Source organism: Monodelphis domestica, chromosome 6 (assembly GCF_027887165.1).
Source record: "Monodelphis domestica isolate mMonDom1 chromosome 6, mMonDom1.pri, whole genome shotgun sequence".
NCBI classification, from domain to species: domain Eukaryota; kingdom Metazoa; phylum Chordata; class Mammalia; order Didelphimorphia; family Didelphidae; genus Monodelphis; species Monodelphis domestica.
The window spans coordinates 157,664,150-157,686,378 of NC_077232.1; the positions used below are offsets into that span (position 1 = coordinate 157,664,150).

At 35.7% G+C, this 22,229-nt stretch overlaps 1 protein-coding gene across 7 annotated transcripts in view; it reads right to left on the bottom strand.

Annotated features, from left to right (window-relative positions):
• Nucleotides 1-22,229, bottom strand: part of LOC100010818 (UDP-glucuronosyltransferase 2A2) — a 251,836-nt gene that overhangs the window by 90,209 nt on the left and 139,398 nt on the right. Inside the window, exon 1 of one of the 7 annotated variants that reach the window (XM_056802694.1) lies at nucleotides 5,982-6,753. The exons of 5 other annotated variants lie outside the window; for them this stretch is intronic. In XM_056802694.1, the coding sequence (XP_056658672.1) occupies nucleotides 5,982-6,723 (742 nt within the window). In that variant the 5' untranslated portion in view covers nucleotides 6,724-6,753. Of the gene's footprint in view, nucleotides 1-1,565; nucleotides 2,325-5,981; nucleotides 6,754-22,229 lie in introns of those variants that run through there. One more of the 7 variants, XM_056802696.1, reaches the window with a different exon arrangement.

Consider the following 22,229-nt stretch of genomic DNA (forward strand, 5'->3'; position numbering starts at 1 on the left):
ACATCAATCTTAAAAAGGTGAAATTTCCACCATTCCATACATATGTAGAAACATACAAACTATGTGACTCTGGACAAGACACTGCAACCTCTATCTGCCTCAGATTCCTCATCTGAAAAATGGGGGCAATAATAGCACCTACTTCCTGGGATCATTATGAAGATAAAAAAGATCATATTTGTCTAGAATTTAACACAATGCTTGGTACACATGAGGTACAAACAAATATTAGATATTTGTTATGACATTCTTTCTCATGTTATGGTTAGGAGAAGCAGAAGAAGCTGTACAAATCACTGATTTTGTGCTAGGCTTTCTGCAAAGAGCTTCATAGATATTACCTCATTGGATTGTCAAAATGATCCCACAAGGTAGGTAGTATGATGGTCCTCATTTTACAGTTGAGGAAAATGAAGTAAACTGAATTTGAATTTCTAGCAAGAGTCTGAGACAGAATTTGAACTCAGGTTTTCATGAATTTAAAAATAGTTAACAACATTATTCTGAGGGGTTTGTAGGTTTCACCAGATTGACAAAGAATTCTTGACTTCCAAAAATGATTATGAACCTCGGATTTAAAGGGTAATTGCTGGTTACTGTAGGAAGTAATGAACCAAAATACGAGCAAAAAATCCATTTCCAGTTTTCAATTATTTCTTTTAGATTTCCAAAATAATGAAAAATAAAAGGTAAAAAGAGTGAGGTGATAAAATGATATCTTTGCTTACTGCCAGAACCTTAAATGCTGCACATTAGATTGGCATCATTGTATTCAATATATCCAGCCAGTGCTATTCTCTTCCCTAGATCTATTAAAATGGACTATTTAACAAAGTTGCCCTGGCCAAGGAAAAGGCCAAGGAAAAGGGCAAAAAGATAACTCAGAATTTGTAATCCAATTGCTTAAGTACATTTCCACATAGACACACAAAACTCTGGACATTATCTTTATCAAAAAAACCGAGACACAAAGTAGTGTCAATTTATTTTTTTAAACTCTAATCTTCCTAGAATTGATATTAACTGTTGGTTTTAAGGCAGGAAGAGCAGTAAGTGACAGGCAAATGAAATAAAATGCTTTGCCCAGGGTTGAATAGCCAGGAAGTGTTAGAGGCCAACATTGAACCCAGGATTTCCTATCTTTGGTCCTGACTCTGTATCCACTGACCCACTTAGATGCCCAGAAATTTCTTTTAAGATCAAAGAGATATTTCAATATCAGCATCTAAGGAGATTAAGTGGATTCGGGTCATGTTATCCAGGACAACAAGAACTCAGATTTTTAGAGATCCTTTCTCATGTGATTCCTATGAATGATCACCACTTCTTTTTTTCTGCTTTGTACCAACTCCAATTTAAGACCATAGACCCAAAATAAAAATCAGTTACACACATTTCATTGAAAATAAGATTACTTTGACATAAACTTTCCATATCTGATTGGCTATGGGGAACCAATGTGATTTCCTCAAGGCATTAAATTTGTACTCTCAAACTGAAATGAATGAGCCATAGAATTAATAGAGAGTTTTGACATATGAACCACAAAGAAACCCAAAGCTTACCTAACACATCACTGTAAAACTGATTCCAATCCTTCTCATCAAAATTCTGAAACCAGAAGTCAAAGTAAAGAGTGAAAAGCATATTTTTCACTCTATCCATGAATGTCATCTTGTCAGTCAATTCTGTCATGGGTACAGGCACATAGGAAGGAGGGGATGGGAGTCTTCCACAGTATTTTTCATAGGTGTTGACCATGGTGAAGCGAAGACTATAGACAAGAGGGATTTCAAGTATCTCTGCTATGAGCTCAGCACAAGGACACATAGCATCTGAAAGAACAACTTCATATCTGGCTTCCTTCAATCTTTTCACAAGTTCTTTGTTCAGAACAGCACTCTCACAGTGCTTTTTCAAAAGTCTGGAATACTGAAAAAAAATTTCTTGTAGGCTGGCACCATACTGTAATAATGAAAGGTTTGGTACTTCATAAGTCCAAATTGTGATCCATTTTTCAAAATATAAAGCTACATCCTCTGGATTTGTTCACACAGGAAAAACTTCAAAATGGAGAGCTGATGAATTATTGGGATCCACCAAAACGGTAGCAGAGGGTGTCAGCACAGTCACCTCATGGCCCCTCGCTATGAGCCCATCCAACATGGCTTTTAAATTGAGCCAGTGACTATACTCCATAGGCCACACCAGGACCTTCCCACAGGACCCACAGCTAAAGAGCCATAGCTGTAGCAGCAAAAGAGCTGAAATCCATTTCTTAGACATCATACTTATTCCTGCTCTCTAAACAACTGTGTTCTTTCCATTATGAATTCCTGGTTATATTACAAAAGCAGTCAATAAAGAGGTTAAAATGTAACCAATACCTCTGTTTGGAATAATAGGGAACATTTAAAGTTTTAAAGAGGCCTTGGCTTTAGTGTCAATAGAGGAATTTTGCTGATTTCATTAACATTCCCCAATTTGCCCAAAGCTCACCTTTCCTGTTGCTTATTGATGCTTTAATCATGGATTCTAGAATAATCTTACTCACTTTGAGTTTAAATCATGAAGGAGTAAGTTTAAGAGCTACTCACTGAAGCAATAAATAATTTTATTAAACATCATGATCATAAGACAATAGATCAAGCAAAAGTAGTAATTATGGGGATATTTAGATCTCTACATGCGGTGAATCTTAAAATTCTTCAAACTTGTGAATCTTAAAAATTCTCAGACTCTACCTTAGAACATTTGGTTAGGACCATTCCCCATTTTAAAACAATGAAGGGACTTTGGTCAGGAATGTGGGAACTCTAACATTATTCCACCCATACTTAGGCATACTTTAGGGGAAGATAAAATTGTAAACTCCTTACTGAACAATGAAAAGTACTCAACCCATACTTAAAGTGAAGCTAAAACCCTTAAGCTAGGTCTATTTTTATCTCTAATACAAAAGGGTGCTAAGTACCTATGAAGGTCAAATTAATCATGAAAAGGTCAGGCAACTTGCAAACTTGCAAGGGACAAGCTTAACAAAAAAAGATGTGAAGTACTCAGGAGATATAATCTACCCAGAGACAGTGAGAACTAAAAACTAAGAATGGGCAGTCCTAGGGAAAAGCATCTACTTAGGGGTGAATTAAGAATGGTCAGTCCTTTGGAAAATGTCTACTGTGATTGGTAGATGTAGAAACTTAGGGGAGGTGACATAGGAGAAAATTCTCTTTAAAAGAAGGTCAGAAAGGCCTCTGAAGATGAATTCAGCTATGGACCTGAATTGGAGGCTTGTCTCCGTCTCAGTGGCTGAAAGGGAATTCAGCTTTGGTAGCTGAGTTAGAGCTCAGACTAGTTGGAGTAGCTGGGTCTCTCTGAACACTAGTGTTTTGCTTGGAAGGATCTTGTGCTGAGTTGATAAAAGACTGACTGATCTCTCTCTTAAGGCTTAAGCCTAGGCTGGCCTAGGCTGGTCTACCCCTTTTCTCATTATTTCCTCTTACTCTCTCTCTCCCTTTCCTTAATTCCTCATTTGTATTAATGAAAATCTCCATAAAACCCAGCTGACTTGGATATATTTAATATTTGGAAATTTTCCCATGGCGACCACTTTATTTTTGATTTAATTCAAAACACTGTCTTGAAACCATATTTTTGTGGTCACGGTTTAAGGCAACCACTCTTTTGTCTGTAACAATGCTTATATCAATAAAAGAGGGGGGAGGAATCATCAAATTGGGAATATAATTTTAAAAACTAGGAAAAAGGGGGCAGCGGGGTGGCTCAGTAGATTGAGAGCCAGGCCTAGAGACAGGAGGTCCTAGGTTCAAATCTGGCCTCAGACACTTCCCAGCTGTGTGACCCTGGGCAAGTCACTTGACCCCCATTGCCTAGCCCTTACCACTCTTCTGCGTTGGAGCCAATACAGAGTATTGACTCCAAGACAGAAGGTAAGGGTTTAAAAAAAAAAACTAGGAAAAAAATAAACATCCTCAACTGAACACCAAATTCAAAATACAAAAAACTAAATGTGAGATTAATAAATTGAATGAAAGGAAATCATTGTATTAATAAATAAATTTAGATTAGAGTTTATGAAATGATGAATAAATTAAACTATTGGTTAATGTGATTTTAAAATGGAGAGAAAAAACAAGAATTTACTAGCATTAAAAATGAAAAGGATGTATATATGACAAATATAAATGAAATCCAAGGGATTATTAAGTATTCTTTTGCCCAATTATATGTCAGAAAATTTAACAAAGTAAGTGAAATGGAAGAACATTTGTAAAAATATAAACTGTCTAGACTATCTGAACAAAATATAAAATATCTAAATAAGTTTTTAAAAAAATATTGAACAGGTCATAATTGAACTTCCTAAGAAAGAAGCCTCATGACAAAGTGGATTTAAAAATTAATTCTACCAAACTTTCAAAGATTAATTCTAATATTAATTAAATTGTTTGGAATAATAGGCAAAGAAAGAGTTCTACAAAACTCCTTTCATGAACTAGTTATACTACTAATACCAAAATTAGGAAGAATAAAAATGGAGAAGGAAAATGATAGACCAATTTCATAAATGAATTTGTATTCAAAAATCCTAAATGAAATACAATCTAGAAGGTGACAAAGATGTATTACATAGAGGTGAAGAATTTGAAGGAATCAAAATGGACAAAGAGGTAATAAAATTATCTCTTTTTGTGAATGATGTGATGGTATAGGTGAAAAATCCTAGAGATTCAACTAAAAGTTATTTGAAACTATCATTGATTTTAGCAAAATAACAAGATATATAATAAATGCACATATATCACAAGCATTTCTATATATCACTAACAAAGACCTTAAGAAGAGATAGAGATGCCCCATTTAAATAACCAGACAGAATAAATTGCCTAGACCATACCTGCCAAAATAAAACCATTACATCCACTTATGAATATAATTATAAGAAAATTTTACACAAAGTCAGATCCAGATAATTTAAGAAATACTCATTGTTCTTGGGTGAGTAGAGCCAGCATAATTAAAATGGAAATCCTACCTAAACTAATCTACTTCTTCAGAGATATCCCAATTAAATTGGTAAACAATTATTTTATTGAGTTAGAAAATCAATAACAAAATTCTTTTGGAGAGAACAAAAGGCCAAGAATATGAAAGGTATTAATGGAAAAAATGTAAAGGAAGGAGGTCTTGCAGTACCAGAGTTGAAATTGTATGACAAAGCAGAAATGACCAAAACTCTCTGGTACCGAGTTAAAAATATCAAGATAGATTTAGTAGAACAGAAGAGATGAAACTAAAAGACTTAGTAAATTGGCATTTGTTGAAATAAAGATTCAATGTTGGGGCTAGGAATCATTAATTCTTTTAGACCCCCAAAATAACCATAAGGAAAAGATAAAAAAGTAGGGTGCTAAAATGATAGTCAAGGTTCCTACCAAAAATTTGACTTTAATAACTGAATAGCTATTACTGTATTCAATACATCCCTCAACTGCTAGCCATCTCCATAGACCTATTAAAATAACTATTCAACATAATAGTTTACTATCATATATCTTAAGTTATATTTCTACACAGCTTCCTAAATGCCTCTAAATTTCTTTTAAATTTCTTTTAAAATCAATATAATGAATTAACTGGATACTGGAAACACCATCCAGAACAACAAGAACTTAGACTTTGGAGGCCCCTTCTCATATAATTCCGATAAACTACCACCACCCTTTTTTTCTCTTTTGTACCAACAAAAATTGAAGATAATAGAGCAAAAAATGAGTTAAATATATTTCATTAAAAACTAAATTATTTTGACACACAAATGTTCCATATCTGATTGGCTATGGGGAACCAATGTGATTTCCTCAAGGCATTAAATTTGTACTCTTTCACACTAAAACATATAAGCCATGGATCCAATAGACAGTTCTGACACATGAACCACAAAGAAACCCAAAGCTTACCTAATACATCACTGTAAAACTGATTCCATTCCTTCTCATAAAAATTCTGAAACCAAAAGTCAAAGTAAAGTGTGAAAACCATATTTTTCACTCTCTCCATGAATGTCATCTTGTCAGTCAATTCTGAAAAGGCTACAGGCACATAGGAAGGAGGGGATGGGAGTCCTCCACAGTATTTTTCATAGGTGTTGCCAGCAGTGAAGCGAAGACTATAGACAAGAGGGATTTCAAGTATCTCTGCTACGAGCTCAGCACAAGGACACGCAGCATCTGAAAGAACAACTTCATATCTGGCCTTCTTCAATCTTTTCATAAGTTCTTTGTTCAGAACAGCACTCTCACAGGTGTGTTTCACAAACCTGGAATACTGAAAAAGAAGTTCTTGTAGGCTGGCACCATACTCTAATAATGAAAGATTTGGCATTTCATAAGTCCAAAATGTGATGATTTTTTCAAAGAACAAAGCTACATCTTCTTGATTGGTCTGCACAGGAAAAACCTCAAAATGGAGAGTTGATGAATTATTGGGATCCACCAAAAGAGTAGCAGAGGGTGTCAGCACAGTCACCTCATGGCCCCTCGCTATGAGCCCATCCAACATGGCTTTTAAATTGAGCCAGTGACTATACTCCATAGGCCACACCAGGATCTTTCCACAGGACCCACAGCTAAAGCAACATAGCTGCAGCAACAATAGAGCTGGATCCCACTTCTCAGACATCATGCTTATTCTTGCTTTCATACTACTAGGTTCTTTTCTTCAAAAATTGCTGGTTACTGTAGGAAGTAATGAACCAAAATACGAGCAAAAAATCCATTTCCAGTTTTCAATTATTTCTTTTAGATTTCCAAAATAATGAAAAATAAAAGGTAAAAAGAGTGAGGTGATAAAATGATATCTTTGCTTACTGCCAGAACCTTAAATGCTGCACATTAGATTGGCATCATTGTATTCAATATATCCAGCCAGTGCTATTCTCTTCCCTAGATCTATTAAAATGGACTATTTAACAAAGTTGCCCTGGCCAAGGAAAAGGCCAAGGAAAAGGGCAAAAAGATAACTCAGAATTTGTAATCCAATTGCTTAAGTACATTTCCACATAGACACACAAAACTCTGGACATTATCTTTATCAAAAAAACCGAGACACAAAGTAGTGTCAATTTATTTTTTTAAACTCTAATCTTCCTAGAATTGATATTAACTGTTGGTTTTAAGGCAGGAAGAGCAGTAAGTGACAGGCAAATGAAATAAAATGCTTTGCCCAGGGTTGAATAGCCAGGAAGTGTCAGAGGCCAACATTGAACCCAGGATTTCCTATCTTTGGTCCTGACTCTGTATCCACTGACCCACTTAGATGCCCAGAAATTTCTTTTAAGATCAAAGAGATATTTCAATATCAGCATCTAAGGAGATTAAGTGGATTCGGGTCATGTTATCCAGGACAACAAGAACTCAGATTTTTAGAGATCCTTTCTCATGTGATTCCTATGAATGATCACCACTTCTTTTTTTCTGCTTTGTACCAACTCCAATTTAAGACCATAGACCCAAAATAAAAATCAGTTACACACATTTCATTGAAAATAAGATTACTTTGACATAAACTTTCCATATCTGATTGGCTATGGGGAACCAATGTGATTTCCTCAAGGCATTAAATTTGTACTCTCAAACTGAAATGAATGAGCCATAGAATTAATAGAGAGTTTTGACATATGAACCACAAAGAAACCCAAAGCTTACCTAACACATCACTGTAAAACTGATTCCAATCCTTCTCATCAAAATTCTGAAACCAGAAGTCAAAGTAAAGAGTGAAAAGCATATTTTTCACTCTATCCATGAATGTCATCTTGTCAGTCAATTCTGTCATGGGTACAGGCACATAGGAAGGAGGGGATGGGAGTCTTCCACAGTATTTTTCATAGGTGTTGCCCATGGTGAAGCGAAGACTATAGACAAGAGGGATTTCAAGTATCTCTGCTATGAGCTCAGCACAAGGACACATAGCATCTGAAAGAACAACTTCATATCTGGCTTCCTTCAATCTTTTCACAAGTTCTTTGTTCAGAACAGCACTCTCACAGTGCTTTTTCAAAAGTCTGGAATACTGAAAAAAAATTTCTTGTAGGCTGGCACCATACTGTAATAATGAAAGGTTTGGTACTTCATAAGTCCAAATTGTGATCCATTTTTCAAAATATAAAGCTACATCCTCTGGATTTGTTCGCACAGGAAAAACTTCAAAATGGAGAGCTGATGAATTATTGGGATCCACCAAAACGGTAGCAGAGGGTGTCAGCACAGTCACCTCATGGCCCCTTGCTATAAGTTCATCCAGGATTGCCTTCATATTGAGCCAGTGACTATACTCCAAAGGCCACACCAGGACCTTCCCACAGGACCCACAGCTAAAGAGCCATAGCTGTAGCAGCAAAAGAGCTGAAATCCATTTCTTAGACATCATACTTATTCCTGCTCTCTAAACAACTGTGTTCTTTCCATTATGAATTCCTGGTTATATTACAAAAGCAGTCAATAAAGAGGTTAAAATGTAACCAATACCTCTGTTTGGAATAATAGGGAACATTTAAAGTTTTAAAGAGGCCTTGGTTTTAGTGTCAATAGAGGAATTTTGCTGATTTCATTAACATTCCCCAATTTGCCCAAAGCTCACCTTTCCTGTTGCTTATTGATGCTTTAATCATGGATTCTAGAATAATCTTACTCACTTTGAGTTTAAATCATGAAGGAGTAAGTTTAAGAGCTACTCACTGAAGCAATAAATAATTTTATTAAACATCATGATCATAAGACAATAGATCAAGCAAAAGTAGTAATTATGGGGATATTTAGATCTCTACATGCGGTGAATCTTAAAATTCTTCAAACTTGTGAATCTTAAAAATTCTCAGACTCTACCTTAGAACATTTGGTTAGGACCATTCCCCATTTTAAAACAATGAAGGGACTTTGGTCAGGAATGTGGGAACTCTAACATTATTCCACCCATACTTAGGCATACTTTAGGGGAAGATAAAATTGTAAACTCCTTACTGAACAATGAAAAGTACTCAACCCATACTTAAAGTGAAGCTAAAACCCTTAAGCTAGGTCTATTTTTATCTCTAATACAAAAGGGTGCTAAGTACCTATGAAGGTCAAATTAATCATGAAAAGGTCAGGCAACTTGCAAACTTGCAAGGGACAAGCTTAACAAAAAAAGATGTGAAGTACTCAGGAGATATAATCTACCCAGAGACAGTGAGAACTAAAAACTAAGAATGGGCAGTCCTAGGGAAAAGCATCTACTTAGGGGTGAATTAAGAATGGTCAGTCCTTTGGAAAATGTCTACTGTGATTGGTAGATGTAGAAACTTAGGGGAGGTGACATAGGAGAAAATTCTCTTTAAAAGAAGGTCAGAAAGGCCTCTGAAGATGAATTCAGCTATGGACCTGAATTGGAGGCTTGTCTCCGTCTCAGTGGCTGAAAGGGAATTCAGCTTTGGTAGCTGAGTTAGAGCTCAGACTAGTTGGAGTAGCTGGGTCTCTCTGAACACTAGTGTTTTGCTTGGAAGGATCTTGTGCTGAGTTGATAAAAGACTGACTGATCTCTCTCTTAAGGCTTAAGCCTAGGCTGGCCTAGGCTGGCCTACCCCTTTTCTCATTATTTCCTCTTACTCTCTCTCTCCCTTTCCTTAATTCCTCATTTGTATTAATGAAAATCTCCATAAAACCCAGCTGACTTGGATATATTTAATATTTGGAAATTTTCCCATGGCGACCACTTTATTTTTGATTTAATTCAAAACACTGTCTTGAAACCATATTTTTGTGGTCACGGTTTAAGGCAACCACTCTTTTGTCTGTAACAATGCTTATATCAATAAAAGAGGGGGGAGGAATCATCAAATTGGGAATATAATTTTAAAAACTAGGAAAAAGGGGGCAGCGGAGTGGCTCAGTAGATTGAGAGCCAGGCCTAGAGACAGGAGGTCCTAGGTTTAAATCTGGCCTCAGACACTTCCCAGCTGTGTGACCCTGGGCAAGTCACTTGACCCCCATTGCCTAGCCCTTACCACTCTTCTGCGTTGGAGCCAATACAGAGTATTGACTCCAAGACAGAAGGTAAGGGTTTAAAAAAAAAAACTAGGAAAAATATAAACATCTTCAACTGAACACCAAATTCAAAATACAAAAAACTAAATGTGAGATTAATAAATTGAATGAAAGGAAATCATTGTATTAATAAATTTAGATTAGAGTTTATGAAATGATGAATAAATTAAACTATTGGTTAATGTGATTTTAAAATGGAGAGAAAAAACAAGAATTTACTAGCATTAAAAATGAAAAGGATGTATATATGACAAATATAAATGAAATCCAAGGGATTATTAAGTATTCTTTTGCCCAATTATATGTCAGAAAATTTAACAAAGTAAGTGAAATGGAAGAACATTTGTAAAAATATAAACTGTCTAGACTATCTGAACAAAATATAAAATATCTAAATAAGTTTTTAAAAAAATATTGAACAGGTCATAATTGAACTTCCTAAGAAAGAAGCCTCATGACAAAGTGGATTTAAAAATTAATTCTACCAAACTTTCAAAGATTAATTCTAATATTAATTAAATTGTTTGGAATAATAGGCAAAGAAAGAGTTCTACAAAACTCCTTTCATGAACTAGTTATACTACTAATACCAAAATTAGGAAGAATAAAAATGGAGAAGGAAAATGATAGACCAATTTCATAAATGAATTTGTATTCAAAAATCCTAAATGAAATACAATCTAGAAGGTGACAAAGATGTATTACATAGAGGTGAAGAATTTGAAGGAATCAAAATGGACAAAGAGGTAATAAAATTATCTCTTTTTGTGAATGATGTGATGGTATAGGTGAAAAATCCTAGAGATTCAACTAAAAGTTATTTGAAACTATCATTGATTTTAGCAAAATAACAAGATATATAATAAATGCACATATATCACAAGCATTTCTATATATCACTAACAAAGACCTTAAGAAGAGATAGAGATGCCCCATTTAAATAACCAGACAGAATAAATTGCCTAGACCATACCTGCCAAAATAAAACCATTACATCCACTTATGAATATAATTATAAGAAAATTTTACACAAAGTCAGATCCAGATAATTTAAGAAATATTCATTGTTCTTGGGTGAGTAGAGCCAGCATAATTAAAATGGAAATCCTACCTAAACTAATCTACTTCTTCAGAGATATCCCAATTAAATTGGTAAACAATTATTTTATTGAGTTAGAAAATCAATAACAAAATTCTTTTGGAGAGAACAAAAGGCCAAGAATATGAAAGGTATTAATGGAAAAAATGTAAAGGAAGGAGGTCTTGCAGTACCAGAGTTTAAATTGTATGACAAAGCAGAAATGACCAAAACTCTCTGGTACCGAGTTAAAAATATCAAGATAGATTAGTAGAACAGAAGAGATGAAACTAAAAGACTTAGTAAATTGGCATTTGTTGAAATAAAGATTCAATGTTGGGGCTAGGAATCATTAATTCTTTTAGACCCCCAAAATAACCATAAGGAAAAGATAAAAAAGTAGGGTGCTAAAATGATAGTCAAGGTTCCTACCAAAAATTTGACTTTAATAACTGAATAGCTATTACTGTATTCAATACATCCCTCAACTGCTAGCCATCTCCATAGACCTATTAAAATAACTATTCAACATAATAGTTTACTATCATATATCTTAAGTTATATTTCTACACAGCTTCCTAAATGCCTCTAAATTTCTTTTAAATTTCTTTTAAAATCAATATAATGAATTAACTGGATACTGGAAACACCATCCAGAACAACAAGAACTTAGACTTTGGAGGCCCCTTCTCATATAATTCCGATAAACTACCACCACCCTTTTTTTCTCTTTTGTACCAACAAAAATTGAAGATAATAGAGCAAAAAATGAGTTAAATATATTTCATTAAAAACTAAATTATTTTGACACACAAATGTTCCATATCTGATTGGCTATGGGGAACCAATGTGATTTCCTCAAGGCATTAAATTTGTACTCTTTCACACTAAAACATATAAGCCATGGATCCAATAGACAGTTCTGACACATGAACCACAAAGAAACCCAAAGCTTACCTAATACATCACTGTAAAACTGATTCCATTCCTTCTCATAAAAATTCTGAAACCAAAAGTCAAAGTAAAGTGTGAAAACCATATTTTTCACTCTCTCCATGAATGTCATCTTGTCAGTCAATTCTGAAAAGGCTACAGGCACATAGGAAGGAGGGGATGGGAGTCCTCCACAGTATTTTTCATAGGTGTTGCCAGCAGTGAAGCGAAGACTATAGACAAGAGGGATTTCAAGTATCTCTGCTATGACCTCAGTGCAAGGACACACAGCATCTCCAAGAAGAACTTCATATCTGGCCTTCTTCAATCTTTTCATAAGTTCTTTGTTCAGAACAGCACTCTCACAGGTGTGTTTCACAAACCTGGAATACTGAAAAAGAAGTTCTTGTAGGCCGGCACCATACTCTAATAATGAAAGATTTGGCATTTCATAAGTCCAAAATGTCATGATTTTTTCAAAGAACAAAGCTACATCTTCTTGATTGGTCTGCACAGGAAAAACCTCAAAATGGAGAGTTGATGAATTATTGGGATCCACCAAAAGAGTAGCAGAGGGTGTCAGCACAGTCACCTCATGGCCCCTCACTATGAGCCCATCCAACATGGCTTTCAAATTGAGCCAGTGACTATACTCCATAGGCCACACCAGGATCTTTCCACAGGACCCACAACTAAAGAGGCATAGCTGTAGTAGCTATAGAGCTGAAATCCATTTCACAGACATCATGCTTACTCCTATTTTATAAAATACTCTTCTTTCTATCATCAATTCCTGATTATATTACACAAGGAGTCTGTTAATATGTAACTGACACCTAGAATTTCTTTTCCAAATAAGGAACCTTTAATCTTAATATAACCAATAAAGAGGATTTGGTTAACTCTTATCTCAAATGCCTTATTCAAATAAGGACTTTATTCTTAATATAAATTATAAAGTTTTGATTGGGCAAGGAGTCATATTCCTATGGCTTTAGAGTCAATGGAGGATATTTTTCTGATATCATTAATGTTTCCCAGTTTGCACAAAGCCTATTTTTTTCTATTTATTGGTTCTTTAATCAGCATCCTAGAATAGTCTTAATCACTCTGTGTTTAAATCAACAAGTTTGTGTTTAAGAGCTTGTCATAGAAATAATAAATAAATGTATTAAAGACCATGATAATGAGACATATCGACCTATGAAATATAGCAAAAGCAGTAATTATGGGGATATTTAGGTTGCTAAATGCTTATATCAATAAGATAGAGAAAGAAAAAGTCAGCAAATTGGGAATGCAATTTAAAAAACTAGGAAAAAAACCAAATTAGAATCCCCCCAAAACACCAAATTGGAAATTCAAGAATTTAAATGTCAGATTAAAAACTGAATGAATGAAAACCACTGGATTAATAAATAAAGTTAGATTTGGTTTTATGAAATCATCAATAAACTAGATAAACTATGGGTGAATATGATTTTAAAGGGAGAAAGGAAAACAGAAAAAAATTACTAGCAACAAAAATGAAAATGGTGAATATCTGAGAAATGAAAATTAAATTCAAGTAATTATTAGTTCCTTTGCCTAGCAATATAAGTTAAATAGAAGAATACAAAAAAATATGTAAGCTGCCTAGATAGATGGTCAGAGTAAGATATACAACATCTAAATAAGTATATTTTAGAAAAAAGTATTGAACAGGCCATAAATAAACTTCTTATGGAAGAATAAGGACAAGATGGATTTAAAAACCAATTTTGCCAAACATTAAAAGACTAATTTTTATATCAACTAAATAATTTGAAATAATAGGTAAAGGCGTCCTATCAAATTCCTTTCATGAAACATATATGCTCCTAACACCAAAACTAGGAAGAGTAAAAATGGAGAAGGAAAACTATAGACCCATTTCATTAATGAATATGGATGCAAAAATCCTAATGACAATAATATATTACATAGAAATGAAGAAAAAGAATCTGAAGGAGTCAGAACGGACAGAGAGGTAATAAAATTATCTCCTTTTGTGGATGATGTAATGCATAGGTGTAAAATCATAGTGATTCAATTAAAAGTTATTTGAAACTCAATAATTATAGCAAAGTAGTAGGATATGAAGTAAATCCACATATATTATCAGGAAATAAAAATCCTTCTTAGATGTATAGGAGATGATAAAACCCACCTAGGAGCCTCCCCAGGGCTTATAAAGAAGCACAACCCTTACAATTATTAAAAAGTTCATTAAGGGTAGGGAAATGATAAATACAGTGCTAAATCTCTCCAGCTAGAGCTCCTCCCTCCAATCTCTGCCCCACCTCATAGGGTTCCCTCTTCTGGTCTTCTCAAGCCCTTCTTATCTCTCCCTGCTCTTATCTAAGACCCAAAGGCTATCTGACCATAAACTACCCTACTTAAATACCTAGTAGTAGTCTCTGGGAAGCTGAGAATGATGATTGTCTTTGTGCATTATCATCTACTGTGTACCCTCATGTGGCTTTGGAGTCCAAAGGCTGAGGCGCACAGTTTGTGGCACACGGGGCATGGGACGCCAGTTGTTACAGGAGGTGCGGTTGTGGCCTGGTGTCGGCGTTCATGCGCAGCGGCAAGACGTCGACGTCGCTCATCTTCAAAGGTGGCGGCAGCATGGTGAATGTGGGTTCGCCAGCTGCTTCTGTCAGAGGCAGCGAGTTCTAGTTGCTTTGGTGTCATGCCAGCCCACTTCAAGTTGGACTTTAGCTGATCCTTGAATCTTTTCTTTGGTCGGCCTTGTTTCCCGAGTCCAGCTGACAGTTCACCATAGAATACCTGTCTTGGCATTCGCTGTGGGTCCATGCGGATGGCGTGTCCAGACCATCGTAGCTGGGCTTTGAGGACCAGGACTTGGATGCTGGTGGAGTTGGCTCTGTCGAGGACTTCCTGGTTGGTGATTCGGTCCTGCCATCGGATCCTCATGATTGACCGGAGGGAGCGTTGGTGGAATTGCTCCAGCTGCTTCATGTGCTTCCGGTAGAGTGTCCATGTCTCACAGCCATACAGGAGTGAGCTGAGGACCACTGCGTTGTACACTTTGAGCTTTGCCGCAGTGCTTACACAGCTGTGTTGGAGGACTTTGCAGCGCAGCCTCCCGAGTGCCTGGCTGGCCTTTTGGATCCTGGCATTGATCTCGTGGTCTTGGGACCCGTCGTTGGCGATGGTGCTGCCCAGGTACTTGAAGGTGTTGACGTTAGAAAGCTGCGTGCTGTCGATTGTAATGCACGGCCCCTTCTATGGCCTCCCTGGTGCAGGTTGGAACAGCACCTCTGTTTTAAATATGGATTAACTAAAAGAGGAAAAGGAAAGGACTCACAGGTGTATTTGAGTCCTTACCTAAAGTCTGGGGTTTGCTTCCCTAGATAATTCAAGGTCCCAGGTGAGAAGCCCTTTGCGATTATCTTGGCCAAGTGGATTTCTGGCAGAGGAATCACAGTCAGATGGTCTCTGAACCTCAGGGAAAACAGTCCACTCCAAGGCAGATTCTCAAACCAAGGAATCACTAATCTCTCCATGAGATTAGGACTTCCAAGAGAAAATTTTCCAGAGCAAAACCTCCTTCTAGCTCAGTCAAAATGAGGAGAGAGGAGATAGTTAATGCCAGTACTTACTCCCACAATCCTTCTCTCCTCAGAATCTTCTCCCAGGGCTTGTATTCAAAGTCTTATCTTTTCCTCTTAAATCTGGTTGTACAACTTCCTAGTTGTATAACCAGAGCACAATACAGTAATTTGCACGTGACAGGTGCCTAATATATGCTTTAACTCTTATTCATTTATTTATTATTCTTGCTACCTTCCTTTCTTCTTTTGACTAAATATTTAAGACATAAGCCTATTTAGCAACCTTTAGAAGGCAGTTAGCTATACTTATAAGTGAATCTTGTTGTCACAAAAATTTTCCAAATCTAATTGCAATGCCAAACAACCACATGATTTTTTTTCTAGACATTAAACTCCTGCCCATTCAAACTGAGATTCATAATGGTGTCAAGAAATAACTAGACTAGGTTTGACATTTGTACCATATAGAAACCCAAAGCTAACAAAATACATCATTATAAAACTAATTTCAGTCCTTCACATCAAATGGGTGAAACCAACAGTTAAAACAAAGGAATAAAATCAGATATTTCATCCATTCCATGAATGCCATCTGGTCAACACTGTCTTAGATACATGAACAAAGGAAGGAGGGGTTGGAAGGCTCCTTCAATGTTTTTAAATGTATTGCACATGATGAAGTGAAGACTATTGACAAAAGAGTATTTGTAAAAGAGAAATTTGTACTCTTTCACACTAAAACATATAAGCCATGGATTCAATACATAGTTTTGACATATGAACCACAAAAAAAGCCAAAGCTTACCTAGTACATCACTGTAAAACTGATTCTAATCCTTCAAATCAAAATTCTGAAACCAAAAGTCAAAGTAAAGGGTGAAAACCATATTTTTCACTCTCTCCATGAATGTCATCTTGTCAGACAATTCTGTTAAGGCTACAGACACATAGGAAGGAGGGAATGGGAGTCTTGCACAGTATTTTTCATAGGTGTTGCCCACAGTGAAGCGAAGACTATAGACAAAGGGGATTTGAAATATCTCTGCTATGAGTTCAGCACAAGGACATGCAGCATCTGCAAGAACAACTTCATATCTGGCCTTTTCTAAGTTCTTTGTTCAGAACAGCACTCACAGTGCTCTTTCAAAAGGCTGGAATAGTGAAAAAAATTTCATGTAGGCTTGAAACATACTCTCATAATGAAGGATCTGGCAATTCATAAAGCTTTGTGATTATGTTTTTTCAAAGAATAAAGCTAAATCTTCTTGATTTGTCTCCACAGGAAAAACTTAAAAATGGAGAGCTGATGAATCATCGGGATCCACCAAAACAGTAGCAGAGGGTGTCAGCAGTTACCTCATGACCCCTCACTATGAGCCCATCCAAGATGGACTTTATATTGATCCAGTGACTATACTCCATAGGCCACACCAGGGCCTTCCCACAATACACACAGCTATAAAGAGATATAGCTGTAGTAGCAAAAGAGCTGAAACCCATTCTCAGACATCATGCTTATTCCTGCTCTATAAACGACTATGTTCTTTCCATCATGAATTCCTGGTTATAGTGCAAAAGCAGTGAATAAGGAGGTTAAAATGTAACTGACATGTTGGAATACCTTATCCAGATAAGGAAATTTTGGTCTTAATAAAAGTTATTAAGAGTCCCTGTTTTTAGTGTCAATTTATCTGCTATCATTAGTATCATTGGTGTTTCCCAGTTTGCACAAAGCTTATTTTTCCTGTGCTTTAATGGTATTTTAATCAGGCATCCTAGAATAGTCAATCACTCTTTGTTTAAGTCATGAAGGAGTAAGTTTAAGAGCTACTCACAGAAACAATAAATAATTTTATTAAAGACCATGATAATGAGACAATATATCGAGAGCTATGGAACACAGCAAGATCAGGAATTATGGGGATATTTAGATCTCTAGGTGCTTATGTCAATAAAATAGAGAAAGAAAAAAATCAGGAATTGGTAATGTAATTTTAAAAATGAAAAAAAAATTTAAAATGCCCAACAATACACCCAATTCACAATTTAAAAAATTAAATGTGATATTTTTAACTTGAATCAAAGAAAACCATTGGATTAGTAAATGAAATTAGATTGTTTTATGAAAACATGAAAAAATAGATAAAATATTGCTTAATATGATTTTAAAAGGAAGAGAAAAATAGAAAAATTGACTAACATTAAAAATTAAAAGTGTGAATATATACAAATGTAAATTAAATATAAGCAATTATTAGTCACTATTTTGCCTAATTATATATCAGAAATTTAGCAATATAAGTGAAATGGAAGAATACCAAAAATATATAAATTGCCTAGATAGAGTATCAGAGTAGGATATAAAATATCTACATAAGCCCATTTTAGGGAAAATATTAAATAGGTCATAAATGAACTTCCTATGAAAGAAGAATAAGGACAAGATAGATTTAAAAACAAATTTTACCAAACATTCAAAGATTAATTTTTATATCAACTAAATAATTTGTAATAATAGGTAAAGAAGGAGTCCTACCAAACTCCTACCCTGAAACATATATGCTCCTAACACCAAAACTAGGAAGAGTAAAAATGAAGAAGAAAAATTATAGACCAATTTCATTAATTAATGTGGACATAAAAATCCTAATGACAACAATATATCACATAGAAATGAATAAAAAGAATTTGAAGGAGTCAGAATGGGCAATGAGGTAATAAAATTATGTCTTTTGTGGATGATATAATGGCATAGTTGAAAAATCAAAGGGATTCAACTAAAAGTTAGTTGAAACCATTAATAATTATAGCAAAGCAGTAGCATAGATTATTGCCCATAAGAGTAATGGATAGTTCAGGAGTGTTTAGATAAACAATGACTAGAGATGTGAGATGTCTACGGTAAAATAGCAAAGTCACCCACTCTACTGGCCTTGGTTCCAGTTCAGCTCTCACAACCATTGTTCAGGAATTTAGTCTTTGTGAAAATAGAACCTGGTGACTGATTCTGCCAGAGCTAGACTAGTCCATGATTCCTTAGTGGCCACAACTACTAAGAGTCTTAAAAAGTCAGTTCTCACAACCAAAGTCCTCTAGGATTGTTTAAAATCAGATATGGATGATCTGATCAGTGGTAATAGCATAAAAAAGTATGTATTATGGTCATCTGTATTGCTATTGTATTCTCTACCCATCCATCACACGAGAACCATAAAGTTTTTCTGTCAGATTCACAGCTAAAACCTTTTATGCATATTATCTCCCCCATGAAAATGCTCCTTGAGAGCAGGGGCTATCTTGCTTTCCTGGTTGTACAACCAGAGCATAGTACAGTAATCTGCATGTAACAGGTGCCAAATATATGCTTTAACTCTTATTCGTTGATTTATAATCCTTGCTACCTTCCTTTCTTCTTTTGACTAAAGATTAAGACTTAAGCCTATTTAGCAACCTTTAGAAGGCAGTTAGCTATACTTCCTGGATAAGTGAATCTTTGTCACAAAAATTTTCCAAATCTAATTGCAATGCCAAAAAACCACATGATTTTTTTTGAGACATTGAACTCCTGCCCATTCAAACTGGAATTCAAAATGACGTCAAGAAATAACTAGACAGATTTGAAATTTATACCACATAGAGACCCAAAGCTAACAAATACATCATTATGAAACTAATTTCAATCCTTCACATCAAAAGGGTGAAATCAACAGTTAAAATAAAGGAAGAAAATCAAATTTTTCATCTATTCCATGAATGACATCTGGTCAACACTGTCTTAGATACAGGCACGAAGGAAGGAGGGGTTGGAAGTCTCCCTTAGTATTTTTCAAATGTATTGCCCATGATGAAGCAAAGATTATTGACAAAAGAGTATTTCAAGTAATTCTGCTATGAGCTCAGCCTCAGCACACAGACATAAAGCATCTGTAAGAACAACTTCATATCAGGATGACCTCAATGTCTTCATACATTCTTTCTTCAAAATAGTGTTCTTGCAATGCTGTTTCACAAACCTTGAATATTGAAAAAACATTTCTTGCATGATTGTACCATATTCTCTAATAGTCCGTTTTTATGACTCATAAGTTTTGAAAATACAACATGAAGTTCTCTTGATTTGTGGGCACAGGAAAAATCTCAAAATGGACATCTCACTTATTTTGGGGATCAACAAAAACAGTAGTGGGAGGTGTCACCTCCTTTCCCCTCTCTTTCACCCATACAACATGGCCTTTAAATTGAGCCAAGGAGGGCAGCTAGGTGGTTCAATGGATAGAGGACCAGGACTGGAGATGGGAAGTCCAAGGTTGAATTTGGCCTCAGACACTTCCTAGCTATGTACCTCTGGGCAAGTCACTTAAGACCCACTGCTTAGCCCTAACTGTACTTCTGCCTTAGTACCAACACAGTAGACAGTCTAAGATGGAAAGTAAGGGTTTTTTAAGTAAATAAATTGAGGCAATGACTATTCTCCATTGTTGATCCAAAGATCTTTGCATAGGACCCACAGGTAAAGCAGTGTAGCTGTAGCAACAAAAGGTCTGAAATCCATTTCTCAGACATCATGGTTATTCCCAGTTTCCAAACAACTAGGTTCTTTCCTTCAAAAGCCACAGATTACATTACAAAAATAATAAATAAGGAAGTTAAAATGTATCTGATAACTCTAAATGTGTTATCCAAATAAGAACCCTTAATCTTAATACAGGCTATGAAGAGGCATTGACTGGGGTAAAGAGTCAACATATAGGTATGGTTTTAGTGTCAATAGAGGACACAGCATTAATTGTTGTTTATTGGTACCTCTATTCTCTCAGTTTAAATATCAACCTTATTTCATTCTTTAAAGTCATACAATTTTAAATCTTAATTGAAATCAATATATTTTAAAACTCATTGCCATATGATTTCAGCATGAGCCTTGTCCTTCCAGAAGTTGGTGAGAAAATTGAGTTAATGACTGTCAGTCCCTCTCTCAGCTGGACTTGTTGGGTTGTCCATGGTTGGGAGCTAACGGAGTCCAATTTCTGGTCCTCCTCAGGGAGATCCTGTCACAAGATCTTCCCCAAACTTCCCAGTTCTTGTGTCTTTAAGACCAATGTTTCATATTCTCAGGAATTATCACATTGCCTCTTCTTCTTAAAGAGCCCTGTTCATTGCAAAGAAGTTCCTTCAGAAATCTCTACTAAATAATGGTTGGTTCTGTGCCTTTGGCCAGTTTGTTTTCCTAAAGGTAGCCCTAGTGGGTCAGCCCTAGAGAAAGAAGAATGAAATACATGTGAATTTTAAAAGTCTCCATTTTGGTCTAGCACCCAAAAATTGTGCACACCCACACTACACGGGCATGTGCTAGTCAATGACAAATCAGAAATAACTAACTGCCCACCTGGCCTGTCCTAAGCCAAGCTAGAGCCAACCATTGGCACTTGTGAGACACAGGAAGTGAGGTAGGGAACAGCCTCTGGAATTCACTCACTTCCTGTGGAGAGAGCTAGAGGCCAGTTGGTGTTAGGAGCTTGGACAGGGAGGATGCCCGCAGACAGCTTTCCTTCAGATCACTCACGTGAGTTAAGGACTGATTCTTTCCACCTTGGCCCTTTGGGCCTAAAACTCCCTCTGCCTTGGTCAGAGGTTGAGTAGCCCCTTTCCCTTTTCTCTTCTCTCCTTCTCTCCCTCTCCTTTTCCCTACTCCCATTGTGATTAAACCTCCATAAACTCCATTCTGACTTGAGTGTTTCATTTTAGGAATTTCATAAGTAAATTCCTTGGCAGCCATTGTTCAATATTACATCAATCTTAAAAAGGTGAAATTTCCACCATTCCATACATATGTAGAAACATACAAACTATGTGACTCTGGACAAGACACTGCAACCTCTATCTGCCTCAGATTCCTCATCTGAAAAATGGGGGCAATAATAGCACCTACTTCCTGGGATCATTATGAAGATAAAAAAGATCATATTTGTCTAGAATTTAACACAATGCTTGGTACACATGAGGTACAAACAAATATTAGATATTTGTTATGACATTCTTTCTCATGTTATGGTTAGGAGAAGCAGAAGAAGCTGTACAAATCACTGATTTTGTGCTAGGCTTTCTGCAAAGAGCTTCATAGATATTACCTCATTGGATTGTCAAAATGATCCCACAAGGTAGGTAGTATGATGGTCCTCATTTTACAGTTGAGGAAAATGAAGTAAACTGAATTTGAATTTCTAGCAAGAGTCTGAGACAGAATTTGAACTCAGGTTTTCATGAATTTAAAAATAGTTAACAACATTATTCTGAGGGGTTTGTAGGTTTCACCAGATTGACAAAGAATTCTTGACTTCCAAAAATGATTATGAACCTCGGATTTAAAGGGTAATTGCTGGTTACTGTAGGAAGTAATGAACCAAAATACGAGCAAAAAATCCATTTCCAGTTTTCAATTATTTCTTTTAGATTTCCAAAATAATGAAAAATAAAAGGTAAAAAGAGTGAGGTGATAAAATGATATCTTTGCTTACT